Source organism: Dipodomys ordii, unplaced genomic scaffold (assembly GCF_000151885.1).
Source record: "Dipodomys ordii isolate 6190 unplaced genomic scaffold, Dord_2.0 Scaffold156, whole genome shotgun sequence".
NCBI lineage: Eukaryota > Metazoa > Chordata > Mammalia > Rodentia > Heteromyidae > Dipodomys > Dipodomys ordii.
In genome coordinates this window covers 1,591,122-1,617,677 of record NW_012267372.1, presented here as the reverse complement: position 1 = coordinate 1,617,677, position 26,556 = coordinate 1,591,122, and the positions used below count along the sequence as shown (strand labels likewise).

Here is a 26,556-nt window from a genome sequence, read left to right as displayed (position 1 = left end):
AGGGGAGGGAGGAAAACTCCATCCCATTTCCCAGGATGCGGCTGCATGTGAGTGTGAGGAAAGGCGCACGAACAGGCTTGCACAACTGTGTTTATTTGCACTACCAGATGGTCCCCCCCCCCAGCTCAGAGCTGGCCATCCGCCTCATCTCCAGAGCCGGCCGGGGCCTCCCCTGTCAGGCCCGGGGCCACTCCCTGCTGGCCCCATGGGGCTCAGGGTGGGCTGCTCCATTCAGGCTGGGGTGCGATGTCTCCAGTCACCCCCTGAGCAGCCGACCCTCCCCCCTGGCCCTCTGATCTTCTCTGGGCAGGGGCGTCCGGCCGCCTAGCCGCTGCTCTGTCCGCGTGCACTGCTCCCTGGCCATCCACCGGGGACCCCCCCGTGCGTCCCCACACCGCGTCCTCCCTGGGTCTCAGGCCAGCAGGCGGCTGTACTCTGCCAGGGCGGAGGACTTCTTCACCCCGTCCCAAATGCGGGCGGCGTAGTGGAACCTGCAAGGAGTCAGGGGTGATCAGGATGAACTGGACCACCCAGGACCCACGCATGCCCAGCACAGGCCCCAGAGTGGGAAACTGAGGCCCATGTCCAATCCAGCATGACTCGGTTGCCTGGAAGCCCCTGACACAGGGACACACAGATGCTCATCTGAAGGTGCCAGGTGTACACGTGGACCCCCAAGCCACACCTGGAGGCCGTGTCCCCCACAAACACCCAGTGTGCCTCCCGCACCCCGCCCCAGCTCAGCCCCTGGTTCCCAATCTTCCTCCTCCTCGGAGGCGTCCAGGACCCCACTTGCTCTGGGCCCCAGACACGGATGCCCAGTGGCACAGGGGGCTGGGGTGGGCGCAGGGGAGGGGGCAGGGGGAGGATTATGAGGGACACCGCTGACTGCAGCTTCCGTGCAGCTCTGCCATCCAGAATGAGAAACCGACCTTCACACTTCACCAGGCGTCCTGGGCCTGCTCCCAGCTAAGTGGCACCTAACGGTGTGAAGGTGGGTGACTTCGCTGTGACATTTTCTTGGAGCCTAACTTTCCCCTAGAAACATCTGATGACCTAGAGTGCTGGCTCCTCAGGACTGGAAGTGCCTGGGGGCAGCCGGTTGTCTGCAGGATAGGGGCCTGTGGGACAACAGCCAGCTCCACTGTTCCAGAAAGTTCCAGAAACGTAAGGTCAGTTACACAAAGTCCTCCCTATGCAGACTCTTACTTTTTTTTTTTTTTTTGTCAGTCATGGGACCTGAGCTCTGGACCTGGGCACTACCACTGAGCTCTTTAGCTCAAGGCGAGCGCTCTACCACTTGAGCCACAGCACCACTTCTGGCTTTTTCTATGTATGTGCTGCTGAGGAATTGAACCCAGGGTTTCATGCATGCTAGGCAAGCACTCTACCACTGAGCCACCTTCCCAGCCCTCTTACCAGTTCTTCTCGGTGAGGATGGTGTGGGACAGCTGTGGCCGAGCCATGGACATCACCTGACTCCGGAGCTTGCTCACCAAGGACTGGAAACTGGGGTGGCCCCGGTACCCAGGCAGCAGGGAGAAAAGTGGGCTGGAACCAGGCCCTGGAAAATTGGGGTGTGCACCTCTGAGTTCAGCCCTAGGCCAGCTCTTTGGAACTCTGAAACACGCCCCTAAGAAAGGGCCCCCAAACGCCTTGGGGACAGGCCCACCCCTCCCACCATGGCCCAGCTGCCCCAGAGGGAGTGAGGGCACCTGCTCTGGGCGGGTTCTCGCTCTCTGCCTCGCTGTCCATGAAAGGCACAAGGAACAGGTTGACCTCGGAGTCCAGGAAGTCGGGCGGCAGTCCCGGGAAGACGTTGCATTGGAGCATGGACAGGGTCCCTGCGGGAGGATGTGGTCAGCTTGCCGGTGCTGGGGCTGAGGGGTGGGGGGATGGGGGGACAGGGCATGGGGGGGGGATGTGGGGCTCACCCTTGTACCGCAGGTGGGAGTGGGCCATGAGCTGGTCGATCATCAGGTGCATCTGGCGCAGCTTCCGGGGGCAGAAGTCCTCCCGACGAGCCTTGTTCTGCAGAAAGACTGGGGGGGGGGGAGAGGGGGGGGAGGCCACAGGTATGAGGCTGGCCTCTCCTTTACCATTAGGGTAGGGGGGATGAACCAGGGACAAGGCCTGGTTTCTGCAGGAGTCCCCGGGGTGCTGCAGACTGGGGGATGGGGGCGGTGGGAGGGGAGAGGAGCAAGGGGGGGAGGGGAGGTCCTGCCAAGGGGAGGTCAGGAAAAAGCACTTGGCCCAAGAATAGTGGAGAAGGTGGGGCCAGGAGGAGAAACCCACTAGGTCACCCCAACACCCACTTCCCTGTCAGCAGCCTATACTACAGGCAGGACCAGCAACAGGCAGACATGGTCATGTCCCCTTCTGTGCAGGGACCCGCACCCAGACTCAGTGGCTTGAGCTGGGCTGCTTCCCTGCCCCCCCAACGCTCCAAAATGCTCCTTCCAGGCTCCCACTCCCTGACCGCCCCCCCTCGTTCCTCCCTCCCTCCCTCCTGCCCCTTCTGGTCTCGAACCAGCTCCTACCTAGGTGTGGGTAGTACTCGGTGCCTTCCTCGGAGCCCGCAGAGCTGCTGGACTCATGGCTGGGCGACGGGGTAGAGGGCTTCACCATCTCCGCCGTTTGCAGGAATCTGGGGTGCAGAGGAGTGGGTGATACTGGGGCACTGTGGCCCCTGCCACCTCCCAGCCCAGATAAGCACCTCACACAATGCTGAGAGGTCAGGCACAGCAACCCCAGAGCAATGCTGGACCAATGAGAACTGTGTGAAACATTTTTTGTTGTTGTTGGTTGTGGGGCCTGAACTCTGGGCCTGGGCGCTGTTCCTGAGCTCTTCTGCTCAAGGGGAGTGCTCTACCACTTGAACCACAGCGCCACTTCCAGTTTTCTGGTGGTTCATTGGAGATAAGTCTCATGGACTTTCCTGCCTGGGGCTGGCTTTGAACTGGGATCCTCAGTCTCTTGAGCTAGGATTGTAGGCTTGTGCCAGCAGTGCCTGCCTCACTCTGGGTGAAAGTGTAAAAGTTCTAAGAGCGTTTACCAGCCCCTCCACCCCCACCCGTTTTTTTCTTCTAAAAGAAAATGAGTGGGCGTGGTGGCATGGCCTCTTGTGGTCCCATTTACTTGGGAGGGTAAAGGTGGGAAGGATGCCTGAGTTCGAGGCTAGCCTAGGTCTCAAAAGAAAAACAAGTTTAAAGTTTTCAAACGGTTGCAGGTTCCCAGCAGGTTGTTTCCGTGCACCCCTTTGCCCTCCGTGCACAGCCCCCAGCCCTGCAAGCAGCATCCCCACGGGGTGCCTGGCTTACAACAGTTGTTGTAACAGTTACCTGCAACAATGTTTCCCCACACCCACAGCTGCCATCAGGGCTCTGTGGTTCTGGCTGGGGACACGGGACCGGATGGTTCTTGCCGAAGGTGTGACTGGGAGGTCACAGCACCCCAGCATAAACTTCCCTCTTTCCTCCCCTGACCACAACCCCTCGCCGTACCACCTTCTCTCCAGTCCTGACCACGCCCCCTGCCATGCCCCGCCCACAAGATTGTTCATGGCCCGCCCCTCACTTAGCCCTGACCACACCCCCTTCAGCCCAACTCTGGCCCCGCCTCCTCGCTGTGCCTCACCTCACCCTAACGCGGGACTCGCCCCTCACCATGCCCCGCCCATTCTCCCCAGCTTTAGCCTGACCCAGCTTATAACTGCACCTTCACCATGCCCCGCCCTCCCCAGCTCTGGCCCCACCCCTAGCCAGGCCCCGCCCCTCGCGGTGTCCCACCCTTCCAGCCCCGGCCACGCCCCTCGCCCCGCCCTGCCTCCGCAGCCCTGGCTCGGTGTCACTCAGGTGGAATGGCGGGCGCGGCCTGCACACTTGGCTTGGTGTTTCAGAGCTGGGGGCTTTGTTCCCCTCGGCACTGCGTGGTGCCCCACTGTCTCAGATACCAGGTCCCCTGCCCAACCACCCAGTCAAAGACATTTATGGGGCTTCCAGGCTTGGCCGTCATGAACAAAGCAGCTCTAAGTACCCACGCTCGCGTCTCCGGATGCGGGATCGGTTTATGCCGTTTCTGGTCACTTCCCCGGGATGGAGAAGGAGACAAGCAGAGCCAGCCGGGATGCGGGCGGACCTGCGCGCGCATGCGCACATATGCACATGCGCTCACACACACACACACACACACACACACACACACACTCCAGCATGACACCCTCCGGGTCCAGGAGCCGCCTGGCTCAAAATCAAGGCTCTTCCCGGCGCCTCCCCAGCTCATCCCCCACCTGTTTTCTTTACCCCTCTTGGCAGCACCCCGCGTGCACACTCAGACCCCGTTGCCACGTGGACGATCCGGGATCCTGGTGTGTGCGTGGCGGTAGGCCATGGTCAGGTCACCTAAACCCCCAGCCCCTCCCTCGCTGCCACCGCTTCCACTGTCACCACACACACAGGAAGCCACACTGCCGGCTGCTCTCTGCTGAGCAACCTGTGCATTGTCCCCACGTCCCACACACCAGTTCTGATGACGAAGAACCTGCAGCCAACCATGCCCCAGCCAGCCAGGATCCTAGCCAGGGCTAGGATTCAAACCTAGGGCCAGCTGACTTATGCGGTATCTACTTCCTAACCTCAGCTTGTCCTCCCTCCCTCCCTCCTTCCCTCCCTCCCTTCCTTCCTCCCTCCCTCCTTTTCCCTCCATCCCCCACTCCCCTTCCTCCTCCTTTTCCTGGGCTCGGGCCTCATTTCATTTCCTACCTGCCCAGAGGGTCCTGGAGACTCCCCCCCTCCCCTTCCTACCCCCCCTCCCCTCACCTGTACAGACTGAGGTCTGTGAACCAGTCCTGGACCACAATCACCACATGGCAGACAGTGAAGAGGAAGGCAGCGATCTGCAGGGACTGCGGCGTGGCAGGAGGGAGGGTAGAGTTGGGGGATGGCCCTGCCCAGACTGGGGACTGATGGCAGGACTCAGCCAGGAGCAGCAGCAGGACCAGGCCTCAGCCCTCTGTGGGCGCTGCGTGCTGGGCTCTCATGGCCCTCTGGGGACCGGTGGGGCAGAGGACTCGAGGCGTGATGTGGCACTCCCACCTGGGCCTCCCTCCAGCCCTTGGGGTACCCTGGCGCCCAGCTCCCCACCACAGCCCGGCACCCCCTCACCTGCATCTCAACATAGGTGTGGGGAAGGTTGTACTCGGGGGGCAGCTTGCGGTCGTTGTTGATGAGGTGGTCCAGGATGGAGGGGCTCAGGATGGGCTGGAGGGAGCAAGGGGCTGAAGGTCACTCAGTGAAGGGAATGGCCCAGGTCAGCAAGGGCCCCGTGCTGAAGACAAGTCCAGGTCCTCTGTGGCCAGACCAGGCCAGAAATGGTACCGGACACAAGGAAGCCTCTCAAAGCCCTTCTGCTCTTCATTGTTCTTCTTGGGGTCTCAATACATTTACCCTTGGGCTGGGAAGGTGGCTCAGTGGTAGAGTGCTTGCCTAGCATACCCGAAGCCCTGGGTTCCATTCCTCAGCACCACATACACAGAAAAAGCTGGGAGTGGTGCTGTGGCTCAAGTGGTAGAGCGCTAGCCTTGAGCACAGGGATAGTGCCCAGGCTCTGAGTTCAAGCCCCAGATCAGGCTTAATAAATAAATTATCCTTCACTGGAGGGTTCCACAGCCCTTAAAGATGCTTTGTGATGTCTCTTGTTTCATAAGCTTTCAAAGCTTTGCTATGATAATTATTTAGGTAAAAAATAGTTGGCTGCTGGGGGTTGGTGGCTCACGCCTATCATTCTAGGTACTCAGGAGGCTGAGAACTGAGGATCATGGTTCAAAGCCAGCCTAGGCAGGAAAGTCCATGAGACTCTTATCTCCAAAGAACCACTCAGAAACTGGAAGTGGTGCTGTGGCTCAAGTGGTAGAGTGCTCGCCTTGGGCTGAAGAGCTGAGCGAGAATGCCCAGAGTTCAAGCCCCAGGACACACACACACACACACACACACACACACACACACACATCACCAATTGTATTAGCAGGAAGCTTGTGAGGATTTCAAAAGGTCATGGGGCACAGAGAGTCCTGCCCTGCCCAGGGCGCCCCGCATGGTTGGAGGACCCCTCAAGGCTCTGACTTAGGTTGCTCATGGACGGGCTGCATGGTGCATGCGGCGGGGGGAGAGGCTGGCACCTGTGTGTCCAGGAACACGATCCGCTCCTGTGTGATGAAGAAGTCGATGCCGCTGGTCTGGTTGCCCCCTCGTTCCTTCATCTCAGCGCTCTGGGCCCGGAACACGTAGGCCCTGTGGAGGGAGGGGGGCAGGGGGGACCTGAGAGTGGTTCCTGACCTCTGCTGCCTGAAGGCTGGAGAGGAGAGAGGAGTGGGGTCCTGGCCTGCCCATGTGGCCTCCCTATGGGACCTGTGCCTGGGAGCTACTTTACACCCCACACTTCATTCCTGCCACTCAGCCATCAGAGCCCGGCCAGGGAGGTGCTTAAGAGCGGGAGGCAAATAGAATTTGTGTGTATCCTGGTCCTGGGGCTTGACCTTGGGGCCTGGACGCTGTCCTTGACCTTTTTCCCTCAAGGCTGGCACTCTACTACTTGTCCCACAACCCCACTTCTGGCTTTTGTAGTTTATTTATTTATTTTGTGGTTAGTTGGAGATAAAAGAGTCTCCCAGACTTTCCTGCTCTGGCTGACCTCAAAACATAATCCTCAGATCTCAGCGTCCTGGATTACAGGCATGCACACTAGTGCTCCTATTTTCTGCATCTCCCCCTCCCCGCTCCCCCATCCTCCTCCAGTACCCATCAGAGCCAGGGAAGGGTGGCAACTTCCCAGAAGCCTTTGGCAATAGCCTCCTGAGCTGCTCCCCCCATCCCCCCCCCCGCCCCGGGGTCCTGCCTCCCCTTGGCCTCCCCCCACACCCTGTACCCCCTCACCTCTGATCTTCCTCTGGCGTGTTGCCTGACAACAGGGACATCACCATGGACTTGCCTGTCCCCTGGAGACCCAGGACCCCGACCACTAGCATGTCGGTGTGATCCAGCAGGTACTGTGGGTGGGGAGACGAGGGGACCATGACCCTCACAGCCAGGGGCTAGGGTCAGGGTGATGGGGGGGGCAGCAGAGGAGTGTATGCCTTGTCCACCTGCTTTATTAGATAGTAAAGACAAATGTCCACGGACTCAAGCCCTCATTTGTAAAGAGGGAATATTCTGGCCCAAGGCAGGAAAGAGGATGCTGTGCTCCAGAATCTGTGGAACAAGAGGGGAGGAGGAGGGACAGAGGAGGGGGACAAAGGGGACAAGGAGGGGGAGGTCGGCGGAGGGGACCATGATGATTGTGGGAATCAATGAGCGGGCATAGGGAAGTGGGCAGACTCCAAGAAGACAGGCCTGGGAAAGGAAGGGTCCCAGGGCAGCCGCCTGGCAGGCCCTCCCTACTCCAGGTGTCCGGGCACAGGGACAGAGCCAGCCAAGGAGAGTGCTGAGCACATCTAAGCCCCACCTGGGGCTCTGAAGAGGCTTTTGGCCTCTGAGTCACCTGCACTGCTGCCAGCCACCACCAGGGGGCGGACGAGACACACCTCCAGGCTATTGGCTCCACTCATTAGTATCAACAGAACTTTAATAATGATGATGATGATAATAATAATCAGAGGCATGACCAAGCATGGCAGGTGGTTGTGCACCTGCCGAACAAGCTTGAGGCCAGCCTAAAGTCGGGAGTGCAACTGTCTCATTCGGATTTTTGTTGTTGGTGGTCATGGGGCTTGAACTTAAAAGGCCTGGGCACTGTCCCTAAGCTATTTTGCTCAAGGCTAGCGCTCTACCACTCGGAGCCACAGAGCCACAGAGATAAGAGTCTCATGGACTTTCCTGCCCTGGCTGGCTCTGAACTGTGATCCTCAGATCTCAGCCTCCTGAGTAGCTAGGATGACAGGTGGGAGCCACCAGTGTCCAGTTCCAGATTTTTTAAGCCCTTAGTGATATGAACACAGAGCCAGCGGGGTAGGCAATTTGAGGGGTGGCATGCTGTCCTGGTTAGGTCAGGCCACACTTCCAGGAAGAAAAAGCAGGATGGGGAGGCAGGTGGGCTGCTCCAGGAAGGACAGGGGAAAGCGGGGAGCCCCTGCCAAGGGATGGTTTGGGGGGGGGTCCACAGAGCATCTGGAATGGGAGGGAGAGCACCTTCTTTGCTTTCTCTCTCCCTCTCTCTTTCTCTTTTTTGCCAATCCTGGGGCTTGAACTCAAGGGCCTGGCACTGTCCCTGAGCTTCTTTTGCTCAAGGCTAGTGCTCTACCACTTGAGCCACAGAGCCACTTATGACTTTTTCTGTGTATGTGATACTGAGGAATTGAACCCAGGGCTTCATGCATGCTAGACAAGCACTCTACCACTGAGCCACCATCCCAGCCGCCCCCTACCCCCTTACTCCCCCCTCGCCACTTTTTTTTGTTGTTTTAATTTTGGATAGGGCCTTGCTATGTAGCCCAGGCTGGCCTGGAACTTGGGGTTCTCCTGGATCTCCCTCCCACACACCGGGATTACAGGCATGTACCACTATGCCCGGCTGTGAGAACTCGCAACAGCATGGAAGTGTTTCAACAAGCAGCACAGCTCAGCTTACTCATGGGGGGGGAGGGGGCTCTCCTTGAAGCAGAGCAGCAGGCAGGGTGGGGGACAGGATGTTGGGGGAACAGGGGAGCCAGTACCTCGATGGCACTGTCACACCAGTTCATCTGGTCATCCACCAGCTTGATGCTGTGCTTCATGCGCTCAGGGGGCAGCAGTTTGGCCTGGCCCACGACAGCTGTGGGGAGAGTGTGAGACAGGGTTGTGGTGAGGATCTGCGTGGGGTGGGGTGGGGGGCTTCCAGCCCGGCCCCGCGTGGCCCCCCACTCACGGTCCATGGCGGTGGGGGCGGCCGTGCCCATGCCGCGGTTCTGGATCTGGTACACGGGCTGCGTGGGTCTCTGCCCCTCCTTCTCTCCCTTGGGTGGCGCTGGGGCGGCGGCGGGGGGCGGGGCAGCGCCCTCGGGGGTGGGGGCGCCCGTGGTGGGGGGCCCCTTCCCCTCATCCCGGGCCTTCATGAGCACGATGGGCTTCTCCAGGGGGGCGGGGGCAGGGGGCAAGGCGGGGACCGCAGGTGGGGGCGGCTGCTTGGACTGTGGGGGAGAGAAGGGGGGCAGTAATGAGGGGATCCCCCTGCACCCCGCCCCCTCCTCCTGCACCCCCTGTCCTCAGGGGTCCGCTCACCCGCTCGGCTGGGGGCTTGGACAGGATGATGGGCGTCTTCTGCATGAGGGCCGCGCTCGAGTCCTCACTGGCGTCCTGTGTGGAGGGAGGACAGTCACTCTGCGCCCCCCCCCCCACTGCATGCCGGGCTAACCACCCAGCTTCCCATCGGTCATTGCGGCTCTCCCACTGGACATGGACACAGAGAGGCTCTGGCGCTCTGCAGGGTCACACAGCCAATGTGCCAGAGCTGGGAAGTGACCTATGGGAAAGGGGGGAAGGGGGGACACACGGGGTTTCCCCACCCGGGACACCTGAACTCAGGGCCGGGTCCCTGGGCCCCCTTTTGCTCAATGCTAGCACTCTACTGCATTGGAAGTGTCACGGCTCTGGGACGAGGGGGAGAAAGGGGGTCCTGGGCTGGTGCTGGGCAGTTTGCAGAGGGGTTAAAGGTAATGGGGGGGGTAGGAAGATGAGAAATGGTAGCATTTGTGCTACGGCCTCAAAAGGAGGCACCAGTGAGCGGCCAGCCCCTGTGACCCATTCCTCGTGTTTGTATTTTCACCCCTCAAAAAGGGGCCCGGATGTTAAGGCGCATCTGCCTTGCCCAGCATCTCTGATGTAGGGCAAAGTTCTAGAGAAGAACTGGAGGCACAGCTGGGCATGGTCGTGCATACCTGTAATCCCAGACTGATGAGTTGGAGGCCAAGCCAAGCTACACAGCACTCCTTGGGGTGGGCATGGCTCAGATGACAGAGAGCCGGTTCTAGGCTCAACACCGAATCCTGTAACCCTAGCTCACGCCTTCCAGGAGATCTCGGGAGGCTGAGATCTGAGGGGCTCGGTTCAAAGCCAGGCCAGGCGGGAAAGTCCCTGAGACTCTTCGGGCCAATGAACTTCCAAGAACAGCTCCCAGGTGCACCCCGGCTAACCACATTGTGTGGGACACAATGGGGACAGGAAAGGGGCCCGCTTACCCGCCTCTCTCTCTCCCAAGGTGCAAGGTAGTCTCTCTCCCGGCCGCCAGGCCCGGAGAGATTCTGGGGGCCGATGGAGCCTGGCTCCTTCCACCGCCGCCGCCGCTCCATTCCGTAGAGCCCTGGCTGACTGTGCCCCGACTCCGACATGCTCCCTTAGAGAGCAGAAGCGGGGTCAGGGAGGGGGGCCTCTGGCTCCGCTCAGCTCAGCTGGACCCAGGCTCTTCCAGTCAAGGCGACAGCGGCTGTTCTGATTGGCTATCCCCGTCACATGTGTGGGCGGGGCTAGGAAACGTACCATCCCACATTCAGAAGCTGGTTTGGTTGTTTTTGTTTTTTTTTTTTTCTGTGTGCTGGTCCTGGGACTTGAACTCAGATCCTGGGTGCTGTCCTTTTGTGATCAAGGTTGGTGTTCTACCACTTGAGCCACAGTTCCACTTCTAGCTTTTGGTGGTTCATTGGAGATTAGGGTCTCAGGGACTTTCGTGCCGAGGCTGGCTTTGAACCATGATCCTCAGATCTCAGCCTCCTGAGTAGCTAGGATGATAGGTGTGAGCCACTGGTGCCTGGCTCTGGTCACAATCTATTCCCCATGCTCCGCCCTCCTCGCACTCCCTCTTTCGCTTTAAATATCTCCCCACCCAGCTGGGCTCAAGTGGCTCACACCTGTCATCCTAGCTACTCTGGAGGCTGAGATCTAGACGATCGTGGTTCAAAGCCAACCTGGCCAGGAAAGTCCATGAGACTGTTATCTCCAATGAAGCGACAAAAATCTAGAAATGGAGCTTGTGGCTCAAGTGGCAGAGCACCAGCCTTGAGTGGAGAAAGCTCAGAGACAGTACCTAGGCCCTGAGGTTATATCCAAGTACTGGCACAAAAATAAAAGTCTCATCACCCGTACATAAGGTATTTGGTGATCCGTGGCTGCTTAATAATGTTCAGAGGTCCCTGGGGGGAGCTCCCAGGTGTCTGTGCTTCCTTCTAGAAGGGTCCTTGGACGCTAATTTACTCAGTGACAACCTAGTGGCAGCCAACCTCCAGTTAGCTCAGGTCTATGGGCCACATCTGCTCTTTCCTCTGTTTACCCAGATTACGATTACAAGGTCTGGGGGAAGGGCACCTGGCCACGCCCCCCTCCCTCCAAAGGCAGAGGCAAAAAGTCGAGACAGCATGGCCTGCAGAGCCTACAGTAAGGACTGGGCTCCAGACGGGAATTCCCATCTCATGACCTGTGACCTCTCCCCCACCCACACACTGGGTTGGAGATGGCCTTCAGACACAGACAGAGGAGCCCAAGGCGGGAGCATTGGCCAGTGCTTGTGGACGATGACTCATTCCACACTTAAATGGCTGTTTGCGTCTGGTTGGAGGTAGGGACTCCTTTCCCTGCAATTAAGTGTCTGTTCACCTTCTCTTGACTGCGTAAGTGTCCATTTACACACCCAAGAGGATCCCCTTCCCTGGCCATGAATGTTCCTTGCCACAAGTTTCTGTGATCACTCTCAAGATCTCGGTCTATACCTGGGCACCGGTGGCTCACCACCTGTAATCCTAGCTACTCAGGAGGCTGAGATCTGAGGATCTGAGGATCAAAGCCAGCCTGGGCAGGAAAGTTTGTGAGACTCTTATCTCCCATAAACCACTTGAAAATCGGAAGTGGTGCTGTGGCTCAAGTGGTTGAGTGCTTGCCTTGAGCTGAAGAGCTGAGAGTCAGTGCCCAAGCCCAGAGTTCAAGCCCCACAACCAACAACAACAACAAAAAAGATCTTGGTCTACTTAACAGCCCTGAAGGTAAGCATGTCACATGAATGTCACAGCCCACTGACAAGGCAATCTGGGGACCCCTCAGGGCTGTTTCCCAGCTCCTTTGTGGGATGACCTCCATGAAATTTACAAAGCCAGTCTATTTAAGTGTCTATTTAAATCTAATTTACCTATTCAATTTTTTTTGGGGGGTCCGGTCATGGGGCCTGAACTCTGGGCCTGGGCGCTGTCCCTCAGCTCTTTAGCTCAAGGCTAGCACCCTACCACTTGAGCCACAGTGACACTTCCGGCTTTTTCTTTTTGCTTATGTGGTGCTGAGGAATCGAACCTAGGGCCTCAGGCATGCAAGGCAGGCGCTCTTCCACTGAGCCACCTTCCCAGCCCTACCGCCAATTTTTCTCAGGACTCCAAACACAGAGGCTTCTGGGTGAAGGTGGGGGGGGTGTTCCTACCCTTGGGAATTCACCATTCTAATTTCCGTGGACACACTGCCTGTGCAGGAAATTATTTTTCCAGGTGTGGGGCTTGAACTCAAGGCCTGGGTGCTGTTCCTAAGCTTCTTTTGCTCAAGGCGAGTACTCTACCGCTTGAGCCACAGCGCCACTTCTGGTTTTCGAGTGGTTTATTGGAGATAAGAATCTCACGGAGTATCCAGCCTGGGCTGGCTTTGAACCGCGATCCTCAGATCTCAGCCTCCTGAGTAGCTGGGATGACAGGCGTGAGCCACCGGCGGAGACTTGCGGAGGGCTTGAGCTGCAATCTCTACAAATCTGTGAGCATCTCCCAGGATGGATTTGCACATTGTTTATATCTTTCCCAATCCAAGCTCCCGCCAAACCGACTTTACAGAACCTTACAGAAACCCTGCCCAAAGCTCAGCTCCGGCGGTCACCCCGCCACCCGCCTCCCGCCCACCGCTAAACAGTCGGGGCGTGGTTTGGGGGGGGACGTGCCAATAGCCCCGCCCCGCCCTCGACCACGCCCCCTCGCGCGCGCGCGCCTCTCCCCGGGGCTTCTTACCTAATGCCGGCGCTGATTGGTTTGCTGGGATACGACGCGCGCTCTCCCGCGAGAGGACTGGAGAGGGGGCGGGGCGCTCCCACCAGGGCCCGCCGGCCAAATAAACGGCGTCGGGGCCGATCAAGAGTGCGAAAGAGACCGAAAGAGCGGATCTCCACCACTACGGAACCGACCTTGGCGTCCCGGAAGCGACACCTAAGGAAGAGATTCCGCTTTCGGCCGAGTAGAAATCAAGTCCTGGCTCCTGCGCATGCGCTGCGGCCTAGGCGCGCGAGAACCGTCCCTCGGGCCCCGCGGGAGCAGGCGCCGAGGAGGGCTGTCTTCGGGGCGCTTGCGCCTCTCGGAGCAGAGGCGGGAGCGCGCCGCTGTGCGCAATGCGCCTGCGCGGCGGCGGGGCGGGGCCCTGGAGATGACGTCGGCAGGCTGGAGTGAGCACGGAGAAATTTCCCTGTCCTGTACGGAGTGATGACTGAAGATTCAGGAATGGTTTAACCTGACCTGTGTCCTGGAAGGGGTCCCAGCCAGTGCTGGCAATCAGCCCGGGGTCAAATCACTTCGGGAAGGGACTTCAAAGTGTTGATCGACAGGGAGGGACCCTCCAATCGGAGGTCCAAGCGTGGCCTGAGGACCCCCTCCTCCTGGGATGCATGTCCCCCCTCTTCTCCCTGGGACGCAAGGCCTCCCCTCTTCCCCCTGAGATGCATGATTGGGCAGCCGAGGTGGGTTAGCCAGATCCCTAACTGATGAAGACACGCGTGCTGGGGCAACCCCACGTAATAAATCTCTTTGAGTCTCGGGGAGGAGGCGGCCAGTCAAAGGCGGGAAAATTCAAAACAGCTCCGAGGCACAGCCGTGCCAGGTGCGGCCTGAAGAGGGCGCGCGCGCGCAGCCACGGAGGGGGTGGGGGGCGGCGACCTAGCGCGATGCTAAGCCTTGTAGGTAATGGGAAATTCCCTGGTTTTCACTGGAAATCTCACCTATGTCTGTCTGTCTGTGTCTCTCTCTCTCTCCTTCAGCTCAAAGCTAACGCTCTACCACTTGAGACACAGCGCCACTTTTTCTCCTTATGTGGTGCTGAGGAATCGAACCCAGGGCCTCATGCATGCAAGGCAAGCGCTCTACCACTGAGCCACCTTCCCAGCCTTCTTTTTCTGTTTTTACAGTACGGGGGGATGGAACCGAGGGCATGGTTTGCATGCTGACAAGCAAGCACTCCAGCACTGAGATACATCCCCAGCCATTCTTGTGCCTTTTTTAAAAAAATGTACTTGAGACTGGGAAGGTGGTTTCATGGTAGAGTGCCTACCTAGCATGCAGGAAGCCCTGGGTTTGATTCCTCAGCACCACATACACAGAAAAAGCTAGAAGTGGCGCTGTGGCTCAAGTGGTAGAGTGCTAGCCTTGAGCAAAAGAAGCTCAGGGACAGTGCTCAGGCCCTGAGTTCAAGCCCCAGGACTGCCCAAAAGAAAATTGTATGTGAACAAGTAAATACGTATACATACTGATGGTTAAGGAACTCAAGGAGTAAACAGTAAAATTAAGGGCTCACCTGTGGTCCCCAACTTTTTTCATTTCCAAAGCACGGCTTCCACGTTTCCTCAGGAATTTCAGTTAGAATTGTGAGAGCATTCTCCATTTTTTTCTGATTTGCATTCCTCTGCCTTGGCTCCTCATCTGTTGCTAGTTGCACATCTGAACAGCCCTCAGAAGCTAAGGGGATTCCAATGACTTCAAAAGAAAAGGAAGTCAAAAGGAAAGCATCAGTGGCTCACACCTGTAATCTGGGCTACTCAGGTGGTTGAAATCTGAGGATCACAGCTCAAAGCCAGCCAGCACAGGAAAGCCCATGAAACTCTTTAATGAACCACCAGAAAACCGGAAGTGGCGCTGTGGCTCAAAGTGGTAAATCAGTAGCCTTGAGCAAAAGAGCTCAGGAAGATTCCAGAAGTCAAGCCCCAGGACCCACCCACCCCCCAAAAAAAAAGGAAAAGAAAAGGAAGCCAGGTGCTGGTGGCTCACATTTGTAATCCTAGCTCAAGAGGCTGAGATCTGAGGATTTTGGTTCAAAGCCAGCCCAGGCAGGAAAGTTCAAGAGACTCTCATCTTCAATTCAGCACCAAAAAAAGCCAGAAGGGAATCTGTGGCTCAAGAACAGCACACAGACCCTGAGTTCAAGCCCCCAAGACTGGTACAAAAAATAATAAATAATGAAAAGAACAGACCTGTCATAAACCTTGGGCCCATTGTGAAGCAAGCTGTTTTCCCTGACCATGATAACCTCCCCGCCATTCCTCATTTATCAGATGCAGAACTATGTCTGCAAGCATAGGCCCCCGCCGCCCCCCTCAGCCCAGCCCCACCCTGTGTCACTCCTGGGCGAGTTCACACTTCCCCTCAGTACTAGGCAGCTTGCCTAGTGGTGAGTCAGGAGGTCAGACACTCAGAGAGCAGCTTACATTAGCCGCATGCCAGGCGGTGGTGAGGGCTCGCCCATCTCCTGGTGGACAGACATTTCCAGCTGTTCCTATAAACATCTGTTGCCATCAGAATGCTTGCGCATCAGGTGGTGTGCCCAGGGCAGAGTCATTGCAGAAATTAGCCACTGAGTGTCTGCTCTAAGGCAGAGTTACCCAACCAAGGGGCCATGTACAAGGAGAATTTTATGAATGGTTGCCACATGGTCCATTCATCTCTTTCTTAACTTCTCTGTTTTGCTCATTCATTCATATGAATGAATGGGAGAGGTGTTGGCCGGCTGATGCAAATGTATAGCTGTACATTCAAGAGGCCCAGCGTACAACATCATGACTACTTTTCATAAATTGTAGCATATCTTTACAGTTGCTAGGAGGGCTGGGTGCTGGTGGTTCATGCCTGTCATTGTAGAGGCTGAGACCTAAGGATCATGGTTCAAAGCCAGCCCCAGCAGAAAAGTCTCTGTGAGACTCTTATCTCCAATGAACCACCAGAAAACTGGAAGTGGCTCAAGTGGTAGAGCACTTGCCTTGAGCTGAAGGGCTGAGGGACAGCACCCAGGCCCAGAGTTCAAGCCCCATGACTGACAAACAAAAAAAACCCAGCCTGGGTAGAATAGTCTCTGTGAGACTCTTACCTCCAATTAATTACTCAAAAACTATAAGTGGAGCTGTGGCTCACAGTGGTAGAGTGGTAGCTTGAGCAAAAGAGCTCAGGAATAGCCCCCAGGCCTTGAGTGCAAGCCCCAAAACCAGAAAAATAAGTTAATTAATTAAATTGCTACAAGAATTTTTTTTTTGGTATATGTGTGAATGCCATCCTGGGCTTGAACTCAGGGCCTGAACACTGTTTCTGACCTTTTTCACTCTACCACTTGAGCCAAAGCTCCCCTCCCTACTCCATTTTTGCTAGTTCATTGGAGATCAAAGTCTCTCATGGACTTTCCTGCTTGGTCTGGCCTCGAACTGTGATCCTCAGATCTCAGCCTCCTGAGCAGCAAGGATGACAGGCGTGAGCCACCAGCACCTGTCTTTAGTCAGAATAGATTTCGATGTTCTCAAGCCACAGGCACATAGACAGGAGGTAGCGGTGCAGGGTGTGTGGTGGGAAGAACGTTCCCCTGGCTCAGTCAGCACTGCTGGACCTGCCCGGGCCGGGGGCTGGCAACTGAAGTGGGGATGCAGAGAAGGTTCTGGGCAGAGGTTCCCTCCATCTGTGGGCCCTGCTGCTTTCTCCAGGTAGCCAGGGTGAAGACAGAGAGGAACGAGAGGCCTGGCAGATGGTGTGGGCTGCAGAGGCGACTGTTGTTCAGGGTGTGGGGAACCCCCACCCCAAATCCGGTGATAGAAGCAGTGCAACAGGCAGTGGGAGAAAATGAAACTCAGCTTGTTGTTTTGTTAACTCTGGAGGACCCAGGTGCAGGCTGGGCGCAGGCGCAGACGCAGGCTAGGTGCAGGCTGGGCGCAGGCGCAGATGCAGGCTAGGTGCAGGCTGGGGCGCAGGCGCAGATGCAGGCGCTGGCACCGGCACAGGTATGCGCATGCGCAGGGTGGGCTCAGGCACAGGCGCTGGGTGGGGTGCGGGCGCATGCGCAGGCCTGCACCCACCCCAGGTCTGTCAGGGGTGCCCTTTTTCACCATCTCTCAGGCTTCTGCTCAAATGTCTCCTCTCTGGCCACCTTCTATGACACCTTTTATCTTGGTTTTCGTGTGTGTGTGTGCGCGTGCACACATGCTCTCGGATCCTGGAGTTTGAACTCAGGGCCTGGGCACTGTCCCTTAGCTTTTGTGCTCAAGGCTGGTGCTCGACCAGTTGAGGCACAGCTCTACTTCTGGCTTTTTGCTGTTCAGTTGGAGCTAAGAGTCTCTGGACTTTCCTGCCTCAGCTGGTTTCACTCCTCCAATCTCAGCCTCCTGCATAGCTGGGATTAGAGGCATGAGCCACCACACCCTTGCCTGACTTAAAAGTTACACATTCTTGAATCTTCCAGCCCTGATTCATATTAATTTATAACTTTCACCCCTGCGGGCAAACAGTATAAACTTCTGATTGTTCCGGAGGGAAATATTTACAATGTAAACATGAGATCACATCGGTCCTCACAGCCCTGGTGGCTCATAGTTGAAATTTCACCTCTTTCCCGGGCCTATAAGTTTTTGTGTTTTGTTGTTGTTGGTGGTGGTGGTGGTCATGCAGCTTGAACTCTGGGCCTGGGTGCTGTCCCTCAGCTCTTCAGCTCAAGGCGAGCGCTCTACCACTTGAGCCACAGTGCCACTTCCAGTTTTCTGGTGGTTAATTGGAGATAAGAGTCTCACGGACTTTCCTGCCTGGGCTGGCTTTGAACCTCTATCCTCAGATCTCAGCCTCCTGAGTAGCTAGGATTACAGGCGTGAGCCGCAGGCGCCCCACCTGTCTCCATGTTTGTCCCTAAAGAATCTTGTCCCTGTCCTCCCACTGTCCTGCTCCAGCCCTTCAGGCTGCCCTGGGTCCGGGGGGGATCACCTGTAGTCTCGGTCACTGAGGAGGCTGGGCTCACAAGTTTGAGGCCAGACTGGAAAACATAGAGAGACCCTGTCCTCCAAAATATATTCTCCCTCTCTCTCTCTCTCACACACACACACACAGATTGTGTAGCCAGGCTGGCCTCTAACTCCCCATCCTCCTACCTCAGCCTCCTAAATGTTTCCATCACACCAGTTATTTTTCTAGAGAATTTAAGATGCCGGCTGAGATCCATGTACTAACTTTCCAGGGCCAGTTCAAACACCACATTATACAGCAGAGATAAGTAATATATTTATTTTCCTTAAAAAAAAAAAAACCCATACAAGGAAATAGCCAGGCATGGTAGCATGTGCCTACTATAATCCCAGCACTCAGGAGGTAGAGGCAGGAGGAGGCCAAGTTCAGGCTAGCCTGGGCTACAAAGCCCTAGTACTGGTACACACACACACACACACACACACACAAGAGAGAGAAAGAAAATGTATTTAGTTTGGCCCAGTGGTGCACACCTGTAATCCCAGCTACCCAGCCAGCCAGCCAGGGCAAATCAAAAGAGTGCACTTCTAAAAAGTGAAGCAAAAACAGGGCCAAGGATGTGGCTCAAGGGCTAGAGCACCTGCCTAGTAAATGCAAGGCCCTGCGTTCAAACCCACAATCGCACACCACACTTGCAAAAAGGCAAAAAAAGATGTTAACATTTTTTTTTTGTTGTTGTTTTTTGCCAGTCCTGGGACTTGAACCCAGGGTCTGGGCACTCTCCCTGAGCTTCTTTTTGCTTAAGGCTAGCACTCTACCACTTGAGCCACAGCGCCACTACTGGCTTTTTCTGTGTATGTGGTACTGAGGAATTGAACCCAGGGCTTGATGCATGCTAGGCAAGCACTCTTCCAGTGAGCCACCTTCCCAGACCGACGTTAATGCTTTGGAAGCAGGCCTTGCACACAAAGTGGTGAACGCGAACCTGCCTGGCAGGAGCGGGCAGAGCCCGCAGCTGGGCCTGCTGGGACCCCATGGGCCTGGGAAGATGGAAAGCTGATAGACCCGTGGGGAGGGGCCGAGAAAGGAGGAGGAGAGGGGGGGAAAGGGGGAGAAGGAGGGAGCACGTGGGAGGGACAGGAAGCCTGAGTCAGAGGCCACCCCAAAGTTATCTGGGCTCTCATCTCTGCGGCTGCAGTTAATAACATGAGGCTGAAGGCTGCTAAACACCGGCGGGAGTGTTACTGCCACAAGAAAATAAGTGCTTGCGTGGGTGGGTGGGCGGGCGGGGCCTATGCTAATCAGCCGGGCTGGGCTGTGCCCACTGGTGTGCAACTGCAGAACCACAAGCCGGAGACAAGCAAGGCGGGGAGGGGAGGGGAGGGGACCCTCAGAACCCGGGATGATCCCAGCTACGCAGGAGGCTGAGATCTGAGGATCATGATTCAAAGTCAGCCCGGGGAAGGGAAGGCCGGGAGACTCTCATCTACAATGCACCAGCAGAAAAGCCCAAAATGGAGCCATGGCTCATTTGTAGAACACTAGTCTTGAGTTAAAAAAAAAAAAAAAGGAAAAAGCCAGGTGCCGGTGGCTCACGCCTGTCATCCTAGCTAGTCAGGAGGCTGAGATCTGAGGATCACTGTTCAAAGCCAGCCCAGGCAGGAAAGTCTGTGGGACTCTTACCTCCAGTAAACCACCAGAAAACCGGAAGTGGTGCTGTGGCTCAAGTGGTAGAGCGCTCACCTTGAGCTGAAGAGCTGAGGGACAGCGCCCAGGCCCAGAGTTCAAGCCCCACAACCAACAGAGGGAGAGGGGGAGAGGAGAGAGAGAGAGAGAGAGAGAGAGAGAGAGAGAGAGAGAGAATGGTAGCTCATGCCTGTAGTCCCAGCACTCAGGAGGCAGAAGGCAGGGAAATCTCAAATTCAAAGCCAAACAAACTAAAAAGATAAATACATGCACACACACACACACACACACACACACACACACACGAATCCACAGAGCCAGCTAAGCCTTGTAGCGAGTTGCTGGTCCCTGGCTTGGGCCCTGCACAGGGGTCTGGAGTGGGAAGGGGCCCCCCCGCCTGTTCGGAACATGGAGAGAACAGAGGCCAGGCCCCCTCCCTGCCGCCCTGGGGGGCCGCACCCACCCTGTGTGAGCCCCCCAGGCCTCCCACGCCTCTCGTGGGCGTGAGGGAGACCCAGAAATAGGAGAAGGAACTGACGGCCGTGACTCATCTATCTGCAGCCGGTGCCTGGCACCGGGCCTCCAGCAAGCCCAGAATATTCCAGAACACTGTGCATCCTCTAACTCATCCTGACCAGCTGAAACCAGCAGAGAAGGTTCTGGAATGTGGGGCCACCCCAGATAGTCAACATGTCCATGTAGTGACATTCACGGACGCCTGATGTCTGCCGGGCCTTTGGCCTTGAGCACTTCTATAAATCCTAACACCCCGGAGGCTGAGACAGGAGGACCGGAATCCAAGGCCAGGCGAGGCTACATAGGGAGACTCTGTCAAGCCATCCAACCAAAACGAAGCCACAGTGACCAAAAATGACAATGCGGTAGTTAGCTGGGTGGAGGGACTTCCTTGTCCTCTTATGTAGCCCAGGCTGACCTTGACTTTACCTTGCTCCTACCTCAGCTTTCTGAGTGCTGGGATTACAGGCATGAGCTACTTGCTCAGTTTTCTTCTACCTCTTTGGTACGGCTTTGGGTGGGGGCCTTACTCCCATTCCCGCCACTCAGTTTCCTCAGCTGTAAAATAGGATCCTCAGTGCCCATTTTCCCCCCTCCTTTTGTAAGATCATTTATATGAAGATGGAGAATCATTCCTGACCCAAGAAACTTGATTGGTGGCGGGGATAGGTGAAGATACGCGGGCCAGCCAAACACCCTGCCACTTTTATTTTATTTTATTCGTTTCCAGCTGTGGGGCTTGAACTCGGGGCCCTGGGCACTGTCTCTGAGCTCTTTTTAGCACTCTACCACTTGGAGCCACAGTACCACTTGCGGTTTTCTGGTGGTTCATTAGAGATGAGTCTCATAGACTTTCCTGCGCAGGCTGGCTTCGAGAACCACAATTCTCAGATCTCAGCTTCCTGAGTAGCTAAGATTACAGGCGGGAGCCACCAGTGTCTGACTTGTGCTTGTTTTTGAGATAGGGTCTCGAGTAACTCTGTCTGAATTGACTTCAGCCCCCGATCTCCCCACCTCTACTTTCTGGGAGTTCAAGCTGGGGCTGTGGCCTTTGTCGGGGGTGGGGATGGGGTGGGCAGGGAGTGATTCTTTCCTGGGCTACTGTCCAGAGGAAGGGCTGTGGTGGCAGAGGCTGGCCAAGGCTGGATTTAGCTCTTGGAGCTGAGGTTGGCTGAGGCCTTTGAGTCAAATCCTAAGATAGCTGTGCAGGGGCAGGTGACTCAGCCCCTCCAGGAACACAGCCCCTGTGGGAAGGCAGGCCGGGGGTTCGAGGCCCAAGGCCACTGGGCTGTGACTCACCTTGGGCCGGGCAGGGATGGGGGAGGGGGGCTTGGGTCAGGCCCTACTGCTCTTCAAACCTCAGTTTCTCTGTGTGTGTGTGGGGGGGGGGACTGCAGGCAGGAAGTGCAGAGCCTGGCATCTGTGACCCCATTCTTTTCCTCTCCAAGGCCAGCAGATGCTTTGTGCTGCCATTTCAGAGAGGTACGGCCACCAGCTCCAGGTCACACAGCAAGGCTTTGGTTCCCACTGGGTCTGAATTCAAGGCCTGGAAATGGGGTTGCTGGGGACTACAATGGGGGGAAAGGGCAGAAGGTCTCTTGATCCGGGCGCCGATGGTGGCTCACGCCTGTCATCCTAGCTACTCAGGAGGCTGAGATGTGAGGATCGTGGTTCAAAGGCAGCTAGGCAGGAAAGTCCATGGGACCCTTACCTCTAATGAACCCACAAAAAAGCCAGAAGCGGAGCTGTGGCTCAAGGGGGTAGAGCGCCAGAGTTGAGCAAAAGAACTCAGGGACAATGCCCAGGTCCCGAGTTCAAGCCCCAGGACTGGTATGAAAAAGAGAAGAAAGCGCACGCGCCCGGGGCCGTGTGGAACGTTTATTAACAAAGTAGAAAGCGGCTGTGGACGCGCGGCGTCCTCCGGGATGACCACCAGGGGGCGCCGGCCAGGCTCCGTCCAGTTGGCCCATCCAGGGTGACGGGGACTCCTGGGAGTCCACCCCGACCCCCAGCGCCCCCACTTCTACCTGGAGGCACGGTCATCAGTAGCAGCACAGTGAGGTTTGAGAAGAGGGTGTTGGGGGGGGTCGTAGTGAGCTGTGGCCTTGCCCCCCCACTTTGGCCGGTCCCCCCTCCTTTGCAGCTGGTCCCCCAAGGGTCTTTGCACCTAGGGGCACCTCATCCCTGGGGCTGGTCGGGAGGCACTGGAAGGGGGTTCTTCACCCCCAGAAACTGGAGCCCGGATCCTGGACACGCAGAGATGGGGGTCCCTGGGGAGGAGGCAGTACCAGAGTGAGCAGGGGCACTAGGAACGGGGGAGGGGAGGCTGCGCCAGGCACAGGGGGACATCAGCACCCAGCCTTGGGCTGCGTGGAGAGAGGAGCAGACCAGAGGGACACAGTGCTGAGGGCTGGAGCCTGGCAGCCCCGGTGTGATATATCCTCCCCTGTCTCCTGGCTCAGCTGACAGCTGTCAGAAGAGGTGGCCTCTGTCTTTAGGGCCCAGGCCTTGGGGAAGGGAGACCCCATTTCCTCTGGCAGCCTCCTCCTCACCAGCTATAGGGCCTCCTGGCTGGGTTCCGGGCGCTGCTGGGTTCTCAGGGCAGTGGAGAGCAGCTCGGTCAGGGCGTCGAGCTTCCCGGCCAGCACGTCCATCCGCTTCTCCAGAGCCTGCTGTGAGCTGCTGAGCCCCAGCTGGAGGTCGCACAGGATCATGTGCATCTGGGCAGAGACACGGGGTGGGGGGGCGTCAGGGGGGCTGTGGGGGGCAGGAGCAGTCACCTTCCTTGTTCCTTTGTTTTTGGTCGGTCATGGGGCTTGAACTCTGGGCCTGGGCGCTGTCCCTCAGCTCTTCAGCTCAAGGCTAGCGCTCTACCACTTGAGCCACAGCGCCACTTCCGGTTTTCTGGTGCTTTATTGGAGATAAGAGTCTCACAGACTTTCCTGCCAGGTCTAGCTTTGAACCTCAATCCTTAGGTCTCAGCCTCCTGAGTAGCTAGGATGACAGGCGTGAGCCACCTGGCTTCAGATTCCTTTCTTGAGATGGGATTTTGCTGCGCAGCCCTTCTGCCTCAACCTTCCAAGTGCCGGGATTATAAGCATATGCTACTATACCACCATGCCACCTGATTCTCAGCCACTTGGCCGGATGTTTTTCCTATCAGTGTGGGGACCTGTGGCTGTCACCCTGGCATTGGGACCCAAGGTCGCTGTTTGAATCGTCATGCACGAATGAGAGAAAGCAAAGTCCCATTGGGGAAAGGAAAGGTTGGACCAGGCAGGCCAAGGGTGTGACATCCCTGTCACTGGCCAAGACCCAGCTCTGCCCAGACAGGCCCTAGTCACGGCCTTCACAGCTGCTGCAGAGATGGAGTTTTTGGCAACCAAGGAACCTGTGTTCTTTGTGCCAGCCTGGCTCGGTTGAACAGGATTGGTTTTGCCATGGAGGTTTGAGTTTGCTTTGTACCTTCGGTTGGGTTTTATTTGCTTCGGGCTGGGGGCTGGGGGCGTGGCTCAGCTGGTAGAGCGCCAGCCAATGAGCGCCTGCGGTCTTGGACCAAAAAAATAAACACATAAAAAAGTCTGAAGGCATTCTAGATCCGCCCGCAGGTAAGCAATAAAGATAACTTGCTGTGGGTCACGTAAAATAATATGTATCAAAGTGAACTCCAGGAAATAGAAACGAACAAGAAAACAGGGGAGTTTGATACTAAAGTTTGGAGTTCTTTCTACCATGTTTTTTGTTTTTTTGGGGGACTTGTTTTGTTTGGTGCCAGTCTTGGGGCTTGAACTCGAGGTCTGGATGTTGTTCCTGAGCTTTGCCACTCAAGGCTGCTGCTCTACCACTTTGAGCCACAGCTCCACGTCTAGCTTTTTTGCTAGTTCACTGGAAATCAGAGTCTAGGGGCTGGGAAGGTGGCTCAGTGGTAGAGTGTTTGTCTAGCATGCAGGAAGTCCTGGGTTCGATTCCTCAGTACCACATACATGGAAAAAGCCAGGAGTGGCGCTGTGGCTCAAGTGGTAGAGTTTCCTTGAGCAAAAGAAGCTCAGGGACAGTGGCCAGGCCCTGCGTTCAAGCTCCAGGACTGGCCTGGCCTCAAACCAGGATCCTCAGATCTCAGCCTCCCATGTGGCTGGGATTACAGGTGTGTATCATGATGCCCAGCACAATGCTCCCCTCCTCCCCCAGCTCTGAAGGCTCATTGGGCATTCCTAGCGTTCCCTGCCAGCCAGCGGGCGCCCCCGTACCTTGGAGATGTCCACCATGGAGTTGACTTGCTCCCGCAGTTTGCGGTGTTTCAGCCGTACCTGGCGGAACCTGGGGATGGGGGGGGGCTGTGGTCACGTCCCCATGCACCCCCACGCGTCCCCCACCCCGCGCCGCCCAACACCCCGGGGCCCTCACGTGTGGATGGCGGCCAGCAGCCGGCGCTGGTGCCTGCGGGCTGCGCGCGAGTCCTTCCTGCGCGTGTGTTTGTAATACATCCACGCCTCCTGCAGCAGCCGGGCCGCCGACTCCCTCATCTGGGGGAGGGGGGCACGGGGGTGGGAATGGGCTGGGGGAGGGGGCTGCGGGGGGAGGGCAGGGGCAGGCGGAGCACGGGAATCCTGGCTTCTGTTACTGTTATTACTACTACTATAATGATCATTAGACAAAGCTAGGATTCGAACTCAGGGCCTCCCCGGCACTACCACTTGAGCCACGCATTTCCCCTGCCTATTTTTTCAGATCGGGTCTGCTTTGGTTCAGGAGCCTCCTTCCTCCCCCTCCACTCTCCAATAGCAGGGGCTACAGGCATGCGCTGCCCCACCCGGCTGAGGCCCGGAGAGGAGGCTGGATGGCACTCACCTCTTTGGTGTAGTGAATGTCCATCATGAAGTTGTGCACATGCTTCTCGGCCTTGTTGAACTCCAACTTTCGGGCTACCACGGCCACCAGCAGGGCGGTGCAGCACACCCCCTGTGGGAACAGAGCAGGAAGGGTGGATTGGGGGGCTGGGGGGCTTGGGGGGGCTACCGGCTCCCCCCAGTGGACAGAACCAGAGACTGTCAGAGAGGCAGTGCAGAAATCATTTGCTTCATGCACGTAATCCCGGCCACTCAGGAGGCTGAGAACTGAGAATCACGGTTCAAAGTTAACACAGGATTCAATATCAACCCCAAAAGTGGCTGGAGGCGTGGCTCAGATGATAGCGTACTTGATCAGCAAGAGGGAGCCTTAGGTTCAATTCCATGCAAGTCAGAAAAAAGGGGGAAAAATAGGGATGTGGGGCTGGGAAGGTGGCTCAGTGGTAGAGCGCTTGCCTTGCATGCCTGAGGCCCTGGGTTCGATTCCTCAGCACCACATAAGAAAAAAGAAAAAAAAGCCGGAAGTGGCGCTGTGGCTCAAGTGGTAGAGCAGTAGCCTTGAGCTGAAGAGCTGAGGGACAGCGTCCAGGCCCAGAGTTCAAGCCACGTGACTGACAAAAAGAAGAAGAAAAAAGGAATGTGGAGGCTTGGAGTATGTGGGTTCTGAGGAGGGAATAAGTGAGGCTCTGGTGAGCTCAGACCTTGCCCTGTGGATGGGGTCTCTCTGAGGAGCGGGACTCACCATGACGCCGGTGCAGAGGCAGACGATCTTGCCCCACATGGTGCCCGGCACCACATCACCGTAGCCGATGGTCAGGAATGTGATGGGGATGAGCCACAGCGTGTCCGTGAGGTGGCCGGTGGCGTTCACAGCCTGCCTACGGGCAGGGAGGGGTGAGTTCTGGGAGCCCACCCTGGGTGTCACCCTGCTCCTTTCTCCTCTCCCCTCCCAGCTGCCTCCTCCGCCTGAGCGGGGGCGGCCCCGAGGGGTGCCCAGCCAGCCACGTCCGATTCCAAAGCCTGTCTGGTTCTGTGGTTGAGTTTGGTGGGACAGACCCTGGGGCGGGGCAGAGGGAGGCCAAAGAGGGGACCACCTATGGGGGGGGTCTCCCTGGAGCAGACAGAACTTCCAGGAAGGCTCCTAGTTAGGTTGGGGGGGGAGGGAATGAGGTGGGGAGGCTCCTGCTGTAATCTAAGCTATGAGGAGGCTGAGATGTGGAGGATCACAGTTGGAGGCCAGCCTGGGCAGAGGCTCACAGAGCACAGCGTCAGACGCTCAAGGCCAATACACTTCTCAGAAGAAAGCTGGGAGTGGCGCTGTGGCTCAAGTGGTAGAGTGCTGGCTTTGAGCAAAAGCAGCTCAGGGACAGCGCCCAGGCCCTGAGTTCAAGCCCAGGACTGGCACCAAAAAAGATAGACAGACAGATGTAAAAAGAATTATGGTAGATCCCTTCTCTCTCCCTCCCTCTCCCTCTCCTTCCCCCTCCCTCTTCTCTCCCCCCTCTCTGTCTGTCTGTCTGTCTCTGTCTCTCTCTCTCTCCCCCTCCCAGGAATCTAAGTCCA

At 57.0% G+C, this 26,556-nt stretch overlaps 2 protein-coding genes across 2 annotated transcripts in view; both read right to left on the bottom strand.

The window, feature by feature from the left end:
• Positions 1–403: 403 nt before the first annotated feature.
• On the bottom strand, positions 404–13,291 carry Smg9 (SMG9 nonsense mediated mRNA decay factor). Its single transcript, XM_013032633.1, has 15 exons — positions 12,989–13,291; positions 11,333–11,338; positions 10,205–10,355; positions 9,249–9,323; positions 8,896–9,157; positions 8,705–8,802; positions 6,930–7,042; positions 6,176–6,287; positions 5,163–5,258; positions 4,818–4,903; positions 2,541–2,647; positions 1,935–2,042; positions 1,716–1,844; positions 1,420–1,564; positions 404–491 (listed from the first exon to the last, which is right to left on the bottom strand). Exons 3-15 carry the CDS (start codon positions 10,352–10,354, stop codon positions 413–415), a joined length of 1,560 nt encoding a protein of 519 aa, XP_012888087.1. The 5' UTR covers position 10,355; positions 11,333–11,338; positions 12,989–13,291; the 3' UTR covers positions 404–412.
• Positions 13,292–22,011: 8,720 nt separating this feature from the next.
• Kcnn4 (potassium channel, calcium activated intermediate/small conductance subfamily N alpha, member 4) overlaps positions 22,012–26,556 on the bottom strand; it is a 10,443-nt gene continuing 5,898 nt past the window's right edge. The window contains exons 4-9 of the mRNA XM_013032602.1: positions 25,736–25,894; positions 24,995–25,105; positions 24,551–24,669; positions 24,394–24,463; positions 22,699–22,866; positions 22,012–22,416 (exon numbers count right to left, since the gene is read on the bottom strand). Of these exons, the coding sequence (XP_012888056.1) occupies positions 22,702–22,866; positions 24,394–24,463; positions 24,551–24,669; positions 24,995–25,105; positions 25,736–25,894 (624 nt within the window). The 3' untranslated portion in view covers positions 22,012–22,416; positions 22,699–22,701. The remainder of the gene's footprint in view (positions 22,417–22,698; positions 22,867–24,393; positions 24,464–24,550; positions 24,670–24,994; positions 25,106–25,735; positions 25,895–26,556) is intronic.

What these genes read in the sequence shown, in the direction of transcription:
- Smg9 (XM_013032633.1), bottom strand. Translation starts at nt 10,354, where the DNA reads ATGTCGGAGTCGGGGCACAGTCAGCCAGGGCTCTACGGAATGGAGCGG. An exon ending in CGCCCCCACCGCCATGGACC is followed by an intron (nt 8,803 to 8,895) that starts GTGAGTGGGGGG and finishes CTCTCCCCACAG; the next exon opens with CTGTCGTGGGCCAGGCCAAA. An exon ending in ACGCCAGAGGAAGATCAGAG is followed by an intron (nt 6,288 to 6,929) that starts GTGAGGGGGTAC and finishes CTCCCTCCACAG; the next exon opens with GGCCTACGTGTTCCGGGCCC.